We start from the raw sequence: 10,420 nt of genomic DNA on the forward strand, positions 1-10,420 counted from the left end.
TCTATCAAAATCCCATGAGATCTTTTTTTCTTTTATTGCACAAATATGAAAAAAAAAATCCTGAAATTTATATGGTATCTCATGGGAACCCCAGACAAAACAATCTTGAAACAGAAGAACAGTGTTGGAGAACTCACATGTTCTGATTCTTAAAAAATACTACAAAGCAATGGTAATAGACATTGTGGTACTATCCTACAGGCAGATGTATAGACCAAGGGAACAAAATATAGAACCCCAAAATAAAACCTTCCACACACAGACAGATGACCTCAACAAGGAGACCAAGAATAGACAGGAGATGGACAGTCTCTCCAAGTTTTGGAAAAACCTGATATGTACAGGCAGAAGAATGAAGTTGGACTCTTCCTCATAGGACAACACAAAAATACAACTGAAGCTGAGTGTGGTGGTACACACCTGTAATCCCAGCTATTTGGGGGATTAAGGCAGGAGGATAGCAGTTCCAAGGCCAGCTTGGGCAATTTAGTGAAGTCCTGCATTAATAAAATATAAAAAACAGTTGGGCATAGTGATGCATTCCTATAATGTCAGCTACTCAGGACGCTGAGCTGGAGGATGGCAAGTTTGAAACCAGCCCAAGCAATTTAGGGAGAATTTGTTTCAAAATAAAATAAAAAGGTCTGGGTATGCACCTCAGTGGTAGAGGCCCAGTGTTCAATCCCCAGTACCATGAGGGTATAGGGAAGAAAAAACCACTCTAAAAGGGTTAAAGACTTAAATGTAAGACTTAAAATTTCTAGGAGAACACATGGGTGGAATTCTTCATTACATTGGATTTGGCAAGGATTTATTGAATATGATACCAAAAGCAACGCCAACTAAAGCAAATTAGACAAATAGGACTACATCAATATTTAAAATTTTTGTACTAAAGGACATTATGAACAGAGTGAAAAGACACTACAGAATGGGAGAAAATATTTGCAAAACCCACATATGATAAGGGATTTATATCCATAATACATAAAGAACTAAGATTCAACAACAACAAACCAAGTATAGACAAAGGACTTGAACAGACATTTCTCAAAAAAAAATCCACAAATTGTCAAATAAGTATATGAAAATATGTTCAGCATCACCTAGTCTTGGGGAAATGCAAATTAAAAAAAAACTGGTGAGATACTACTACCTCTACCCATTAAGGGGGCTAAATCAAAAACAAAAATTTTAAAAGTGTTAAGATGTTGGCCAGAACCTGTGACTGTGGAAATAGACTTTTTCCCCTTAGTATTGGTGATTGAAGCCCAGAGGTGCTCTACCATTGAACTACATCCCCAGTCCTTTTTATATTTGTTTTGAGATAGGGTCTTGCTAAATTGTGCAGGTTGGCCTTGAACTTGCCCTCCTCCTTCCTCAGCTGCCCAACAGGCTGTGATCATAGGTGTACCACCACCCCCAAAGGGAACAGACTTTAAAAATAGACCAGTGCTGCTGGGTGTGGTGGTGCATGCTTGCAATCCCAGCCACTTGGGAGGCTGAGGCAGGAGAATTATAAGTTAAAATTCAGCCTCAGCAACTTAGTGAGGCCCTAAGCAACTTAGTAAGGCCCTAAGCAACTCAGTGAGACCCTGTATCTAAATAAAGTACACAAAGGGGTTGGGATGTGACTCAGTGGTTAAGCACTCCTGGGTTCAATCCCGGGTACCAAAAAAAAAAAAAAATAGACCACTGCTTTCCAAACACAGGGATAAATTTAATAAAATGTGAGAATGATAGTTTTTCCAAGAATGGTGCTCTGGCTTCCCTCCACAAGTAAAGTGTGACAGCTAACAGCAGGCAGGCCTTTTGAGTATGTTTCAAGTCAGTGAAAATTCTAAGTTACTCCAAGAAAGGAAACTACTTTAACACATTATTTCACGCTTGTCTGAAGGATCCCTAATTCATTCATTTGATGAATATGTACTATGACCACTGTGCATTACGTAGAAATACTTAATGTGGGTAAGTGAATACGGTAGTTCTTAGAAGACAGTTAATCTAGTTCTTGCAAGTTAAAACAGGACAGCTTAAGTGTAATTTAGGCATTCCAGTTCTTGCCAAATTTTATGCTTGACTCTTAATAGCTGGATTTGGCTTCCTGTGCTTCTTTCAATAAGAGGCCTGGAGACCCATCCAAGGGCTGTCCAAAGATGGTTATGTGACATTTAGCTACTGCAATGCTGATTTCAGATCTCTACTTGTGGGATTTTCTCTTCTTTTTTCCTCCATTTTAAAAATGAACTTTAAATTTTTTTAGAAATTGCATCTGGGGAAAACAATAAATTCCCTCCCTGCAATTAGACAGATGAAAGACAGAAATAAAGCAAAAGGGGGAAATGAAGACAACATGACAAAGCAGATTAAATGATCAAAAGTAGTGATTTATAGATGATTAGCAATCGAGTCCCCTTTTTTCCCTTTTTTGATTGAGGTGTGTAATCCCATTTAAACCAGAGTCTCCCACTTGCAAGCATAGCCTTTGCTATCTGGCCCTTCCTGGCGACATTTTCCTCCCTGTTTTTCACATTCTGTGTATCTTATGAAGCTCCACAAACTGGGTCACTTCATCCAAGTGAGGCCACCACTTATACAGAAACCTCTCTGCAATGATTCTCAGCCAGGGTGTGACCTTCACTTCACCCCTGGCTGCCTTTTCCAGGAGCTCTTCCAATTCCTCCTGAGCCAGGTAGCAGCAGCTGTCAACTTCACTGGGATCTGGGTGGATGGTCACATTCTTCTTCACTAAGAGAAGGTAGCAGATCTCATGTTCTCCCCAAATTTGATCTGATTTTGCTTTGTAATGATATCTTGTCATAAACACTATGTCATCTGTAGAAAGCTGTGGCAGAAATTGATGCAACATTAATAACATTAGCATAAAACACAGTGTACAGGAAAAAGGAGAAAATGAACACATTTGTTTACCTCAGAGGAGATAAACAAATTCTGTTGGTAATTGATTATTATCCAAACCTTAATTTTAAGTGATTTTTTTTCTTTAAGGGGAGATTGCAAACTTTATTGGCACTAACACAAAAATAAAATTGATTCAAGAAATGGCAGATCACTTTGACAATGCACATTTTTTATGCAGATATATGCATTATGCATTTTTATTCAGATTTATGGATGCATGCTACCTTTTAAAATTGCCTTGGAGACCTAGGAATGGCTATAAAACAGCTGACACAGATGGGAAAAGCTTGTAGACTCCCTGAAAAGTCAGTTAGCCTTAGCAGATGTGATCTTTCTCAGGTTTTTTCCTTAATGTCATGACGATGGACAAATACCAGGTCCATATTTGGGACATATATGGCATGAATATTCTTTCCTTCCAAAAAATGATGATGATGTAATCAGTGGCACTTTGGTATGTCAAGGATTTCTGGTGAACACTCTACAGGTGTGGTCTTGTTTTTAACCATTGGTCATCTCAGTAGACATTGGTTTCATTGCTCTGGAACAGCTGGAGAGCTGTTGCTCAGGCCTATTCCTGTCCCCTGCTGTCATGAGATATGCCCTTCTCATTTGAAACTATGTCATCTGTGATGGGAATGTCTAAGTCCAGGGGCCTAAGACTCCCTGTGTATTCACTTGGAAACTGTTCCTAAGGAGCAATAGTCCTTGTATCTACCATGTTAGCACAGTACCACAAGTGCAAAGACTGCTAGTGGTCTACACTGATAATGAACTTCAGAGGTTCAGTCCATGGTCAGCCAACTCTATTGCTCTGGCCAAGATGAGCTGTAGCATCATGGCTAAAAGCATGGCGAAGGAAAGCTGCTCACTCTGTGGTAGCCAGGGAGCAGAGAGAACTAATTAAAGTTTTGTAGACTCAAATCTGAATAATAATCTGACTTTGGTTTCCTTGGTGTAACAAATGTATCTCTGTCCTATTTTGAAGGACCAACTCCTCCACCCGCAACAACAGAAAATCCAATGAAAACTGACCATCCCCTCTCACCTACTGGCTTTACAGATAAAGTTAACAAATGGGTAATGGACAGTCACGGCTGTTCCTGGACATTCCTTTGAGCATACACTGCAATTTGTTCTTCAATTTTTTTATAGAAAACCAGATTCCTGAACCATCCCAACCCTGCCCAGAACAAACCAATGTGCAATGACCCTGTCCTCTGCAACAGCACCATTGCCAGGCCAAGGGCATAGATCCAGTTCCCAGGACAGCACAGCTGTTACTGGGCAGATGTTCGTACCTGCTCCTGGGGAATTCCCAGCTCAGCCTGCAGGCGTCTCAGGGCTGCCCTCTTCACTCCCAAGGCGTCCTTTTCTTCCAGTTCTGCAGGGTTGTATAACGGGTGACTACAACAGGAGTCAGTAAAATGCCCTGGAAAGAACATACAAGGGAAACATCCCTCTTACTTTATTCCTCTTACTTTATTTGAATATATTAAATACAAATACAGACTCTTTGGGTAAAAATCGTCATTATCTGTCATCATCAGCCTGGCAGGTGGGAAGTGCAGGTTTGCTGTGGTGCTCAGGGCAGAGCCTGTGTCCCTGCTGCCATGGGGTGAGGGTTTGGGTGAGGTGCCTCTGGGTGGCTACTTGCGGAGCTGTTCCTAAGACTCAGCCTTGGCTGCCTGCTGCAGGTGCTCACCCATATGCCCTGTTGCACTCTCCAGGTCAGTCTCAGGACCAGAAGCACCTCTTGGGCAGATTTATGTCCCACAATGGATCTGAAATCCCATTTGAGAGAAGAAGAGATGAGCGCATGTGTGTATGGCATCGGTGGATTTAGAGTCTCGCTGGGAAAGTAAAGGGCATATGTGGGAGTGTTGGGCTTGGGACACACCACCTCGAAATATGATGGCAGGAATAGGAGATTGGGAAATGCCACACCAAAATTGCTGCTTTGGACTCCAAACTGAGTAAACCTGGAAAAGAGCAAGTGGAGGAAGGGGCTTGCTCTGAACTTGCCCTATCTGACCAGAGAAAATGAAAACAACATTATACATCTTCTCCCCGGGAAGTCAGTAAGATGCCCGGCAAAGATCCACCAGCAGAAATTGGAGGGGCTCCCACCCAGACAGCTTTTTCACAGGTGGCACCTATTCTGACAGTTCCTCCTTGAGATCTCCTATTACCTGGGAAGCTTTTATATTTGCATCACAAGGCAATCTTTATTCCCCGTATTATTTCTTCCTTTACTCTTCCATAACTTGTCCCACTTCCCTCCAGAAGTTCCTGCCCCTATTCTTTTCTGTAGTTCAGGATATTTTATGAATGTCGTCATCTGCTATCCTCACTTCTAAAGGGATATTCTTACATTTGTCATGATCTTAGGAAGTATAGAAAAATTCAGTCTTAAGACTTGGATGGTAGGATGATACTTTCTATCATTATCTTCTTTTTTTAATATTTGTTTTTTAGCTTTAGGTGGTCACAATATCTTTATTTTATTTTTATGGGGTGCTGAGGATCAAACCCAGTGCCTCACACATGCCAGGCAAGTGTGCTACCACTTGAGCCATATCCCCAGCCCTCATTATCTTCTTAATTTTATGTTTAAATATTATTTATTTTAGTTCCCCAATACCTTAGATGGATAAGTTCTTCTGGATTTAAATAGCTTTATACTGCCATAAAAAAATCCCAACTAGAAAAAACCCAGGCCACTGAAGAAATATCAGACTGGTAAGTATGGGTCTGCAGTTTCCTCCTAAAATGACATCTGGCTGTGCAGATAATTCATGTCTCGGAATCCGCCAGGTCAGATTACATGGAAAGTTTCTGTTAAGTCATAGGTTCAACTGAATGGACTTACCAGGAAAAGTCAGCTTGACGTCTGATCGCTTCTGGATCAGGACTTTCTTCTCTGTATTGAACAAAACCACACTGAAGGCTCTGTGCAGCAGCCCTGGGAGAACAAGCCCAAGACTGTGAGTGAACACAGGGAGTCCCTGCAATAGTCGTCGGTTCTGTCCTCAGTCTTTGTCTTATCTGAAAAAATCTGTATGTGACCCTTGAGTAGGGCAAGGGACATGCAGTTGTCTAAATTGACATTTTGAAACCTCTAGGTAATTAAACTTGTTTGACAAAGTGAAACTCAAAGTAAAAGTTTAGGCTTGTCAGAGAAGACCAGAGCTGGATGGTAGTTCAATCAGGAAAACCAGATTTTATTCACAACTATTACAGTAGGGGAAAAGAGACCTTAGAGTAGCTCTGGTATCAACTCTGAAATCAGCACTGGCAGGAGGGAATTTGTCCCTAAGGAGCAGAATGGAGGAAGGCTGAAGGAAAATTTCTAGGAGGGTATGTCTGGGGCAAGAGGCATTCCAATTAGGTCTACAGGATTAATATGGTTCTTTCTCCAGACGGGCTTGGGTGATCGGACATCACCTGAGGATGGTGTGGCATGAGGACCTGAGCAGATACGGAGGGCGGGAGTCTCTCTGAACCAAGTTAGCAGGATTCTTGCCTGAGCTGGGTTTTACAGGGAGCGCACAGTTGTCTGGGAGGCTCAGGACTCTGCTGACACTTAGGCTGAGCAGAGACTCTTTGTCAAGGGGGGTGCCTCAGAATCTTCTCCCACAGAGAGAAGCGGTGAAAGGACAAGGTGCCCGTATGGCCTCCTTATGCAAAAAGCCCAGACTCTCCTGCGTCTCCATCTCCCTCAGGTGGGAAAAATGAGAAAATCTTGCAAAATTAACAAAGAAACATGCGGTGCCACCTTTCTCGATGTTCTCGTTCAGATGGCAGTTCCCCTTGGTGTCCTCCCCAAGGACCGTGTCATCTTCATCAACCACAACGAGCATTTCCTTTAGGCGTCGTAGTTGGTGTTCACTGAGCCAGTCGGGATGGACTTCAGACATAGCTGCGCGCTGGAGCCAGTCTGAAATGGGTGCATGAAATTTCCTCTTGTGCAGAGGATCATATCTAATTTTTGCTATTTGTTACCAAGCACCTCAGGATTTATCATATAGTATTGAAGTAGAAGTATTGAAGTAGAAGTAGATATAAGAGGGGTATGGTGTTTATAATTTAGTGTCTTTCTGAATAGGAAATCTTGGAGAGAGAGATATATACAAATATCGTACGTATAGATCTGTAACATGTTATATATGATATACATTATATATATTTGTCATGTATACATATCATATATGATATATAAATGATATATATCATGCATATATAATATATGTGCGATTATTATGTATATATAATATATATATGTATGATATGTGTGTGTGTGTGTGTGTGTGTGTGTATATATATATATATATATATATAATATTCCCTAGGGGTCCCTCAATGAAGATTCAAACAACAAACAAACCCCCACAAAAGAAACAAGTGCAAGTTCAGATAACATTATTTGTAGTGTTTTGGAGAAAAGGAATCAGGATTGGAACAGATGTGGCGATTTCGCCACCTTTTAGAAAAGCTGCATTGACCTGAGTCTCATGCATCCTCTTCAGAGTCAGATAGATCCCCACATAACAACTTCCCCAGATCATATTTTCAGTACCATTTATTTTCACCAAAATCTTTTCATTATCCCTTCCTACTTTTTAGTGAATTGCATTTGCCTCTGTCCCTTGTCATTATTCTATTATTATTTTCAGCAATCCGTTCATCCTCTCAGTAAAGAGGCCGCTTGACTAGATGTGTGGACTGGGGACAGAACACAAATACAGAGAGAACAAGTGCTGAATAGGTACAAAATTTGATCAATAGGCAAAAGAATCCCCACGAGAAAAAGAATACGCACTAACCCTTCGTGGAAGTTTGAGACTCCTGGGTGTCAGGTGTGGAGCTGAGCACTCAGGTTGAACCAGGGTCTTTTATACCTTTGAGGTGTGTGGAAAGATGCCATGAAGATGTTCTCAAAGATTTGTGTTCTAAACATGAAACCACACCCTGACCTTTCTCTGCTTCTGTCTGTCCATCAGACCTCTGCTTCTGCATGGTACACACCTTCTTTTGAAAATTTTTATTCAACCTGTAAACCAATGTTCCAGGTGTCACTCATTTGTCTAACAGACCAGATCACACCATCTCCAGTGCCTTGGAATGAACAAACCATTTCCATTGTTCAATGACTTGCTTTGTGAATTGGATGATCATAGAAAATCATTTTGATTCAACTTCACCTTTTTAAAATTTTTTTAAAAAAATCTTTTTAGTTGTCGATAGACCTTTATTTTACTGATTTGTATGTGGTCCTGAGAATCAAACCCAGTGCCTCACACATGCTAGGCAAGCGCTCTGCCACTGAACCACAACTCTAGCCCATTGCATTTGGTTTTTAAATTTAGGAGAAATTATGTTCTGTTGCATGGTATGTTGATGTTTGTGTAAGATGGCATTTCAAATAGATATGGAAAAGGTAATTATTTGAGTATTGATGGGATATCTGGCTTTCTTTCTTAAAGGAATAAAGTTACATTCTTATTCTAATGTCATATTAGATATATCCATATGAATTTAAAATGTGTGCTTAGTTTGCTCTTCTTTTTCTAGTTTCTTAATGTGTACATTTTTTTGTTATTGATTTGACTTCTTCCTTCCTTCCTTTCTTTCTTTTTTTGATATAGGCATTTGTAGCTATAACTTTCTCCTAAACACCATGTACCAGATATATGTTGTGGACATTTTTCTTCCTGCTTGGTTAAGGGCTGGGGATACAGGTCAGTGACAAAGTGCTTGCATAGCATGTGTGAGGTCCTAGGTTAGATCCCCAGCACTAAATAAATGAACAAATAAATATTTGGTTGATTTACTTTGTGATTTTCTTTGAATTGTGAATTATTTGGTAGTGTGCATTTAATTTTCAAATATTCCTGGGTTTTCCAAATGTCCTTCTTTTGTTGATTTCTAATTTAATTTCACTGCAGGTAGAGAATATATTTTGTATGGCTTAGATCCTTTTAAATTTATTGAGATTTGTACATGGCCAACTATACCCTAGAGAGTATATTATCTGTGATTGAGAGGAATATGTATTTTGTTGTCTCTGGTTGGAGTGCTTCATAGATGTCAATCAGGCCAACTGGGTGGATCATAGTCTACATTCTTGATGATTTTCAGTTTAGTTATTGTGCCCATTATTGATCATAGATACTGAAGTCTCTATTATTGATGAATTGTATATTTTTTCCCTTCAATTCTGTCAGTTTTTGCTATACACAATTTGGGAGCTCTTTCATACATAAGTATATGCTTGGAATTCTTAATTCTTCCTGATCAATTAGCCCTTCTCTCAATATAAAATTTCTTTCTTTGCTTCTAGTAATGTATTTTGTCCCAAGTCTGTTTTATTCATTATTAATATATGACTCTTACTTTTCTTCTGGGTACTGGTCTCATGGTGTATCTTTTTCCAATCTTTTATTTTCAATCTATTTGTGTTTTTGAAACTATGGTGTGTTTCTTGTAGAGAGAATATAATTGTATTTTTAATCCAGTTTCTAATGACAATTTCTGACTTGATTTGAATATTTAATCCATTCATACTGAATATCATTATTCTTTTTTCATATTAGCATGTTTTACTAATTCACCATAATGTCATTATTGAACTAGATGAATTTATACCTGCCTTTAAAATTTTTTTTCTTTATTTGTAGATGGACACAATACCTTTATTTTATTTATTTAGTTTTATGTGGTGCTGAGGATTGAACCCAGGGCCTCATATACGCGAGGCAAGTGCTATGCCACTGAGCCACAATCCTAGCCCACACCTGCAATTTTTTAATTTGTGTTTTTTTTGTCTGTAAGTTTTATTTTTGATCCATTTATCTCCCTTTACTGCCTCCTTTATAGTAAGTATGTATTTTCTGCTGTATCATTTTCTTCTTCTGTATATATATATATATATATTGGTTGTTCAAAACATTACAAAGCTCATGACATATCATCTTTCATACATTTGATTCAAGTGGGTTATGAACTCCCATTTTTACCCCAAATACACAAATACAAGTTGCAGAATCACATCGGTTACACATCCACATTTTTACATAATACCATATTAATGACTGTTGTATTCTGCTACCTTTCCTATCCCCTACTGTCCCCCCTCCCCTTCCCTCTCATCTTCCCTCTCTAACCCATCTGCTGTTGTTTAATTCTCTCCTTTGTTTTTTTCCCCTTTCCCCTCACAAACTCTTATATGTAATTTTGTGTAACAATGAGGATCTCCTTTCATTTCCATACAGTTTCCCTTCTCTCTCCCTCTCTCCCACCCCACTTGTCTCTGTTTAATGTTAATCTTTTCCTCATGCTCTTCTTCCTTCTGATCTTAGTTGCTCTCTTTATATCAAAGAAGACATTTGGCATTTTTTTTAAGGATTGGCTAGCTTCACTTAGCATTATCTGCTCTAATGCCATCCATTTCCCTGCAAAATCCATGATTTTGTCGTTTTTTAGTGCTGTGTAATAC

At 39.4% G+C, this 10,420-nt stretch overlaps 1 protein-coding gene across 1 annotated transcript; it reads right to left on the reverse strand.

Moving 5' to 3' along the window:
• Window positions 1-2,527: 2,527 nt before the first annotated feature.
• Window positions 2,528-6,842, reverse strand: Idi2 (isopentenyl-diphosphate delta isomerase 2). The gene is made up of 4 exons (XM_076873052.1): window positions 6,701-6,842; window positions 5,795-5,887; window positions 4,224-4,354; window positions 2,528-2,845 (listed from the first exon to the last, which is right to left on the reverse strand). The coding sequence occupies exons 1-4, from the start codon at window positions 6,840-6,842 to the stop codon at window positions 2,528-2,530; spliced, it is 684 nt and encodes a 227-aa protein (XP_076729167.1).
• Window positions 6,843-10,420: the final 3,578 nt, after the last annotated feature.

Source organism: Callospermophilus lateralis, chromosome 13, assembly GCF_048772815.1.
Source record: "Callospermophilus lateralis isolate mCalLat2 chromosome 13, mCalLat2.hap1, whole genome shotgun sequence".
In the NCBI taxonomy this organism is placed as follows: Eukaryota; Metazoa; Chordata; class Mammalia; order Rodentia; family Sciuridae; genus Callospermophilus; species Callospermophilus lateralis.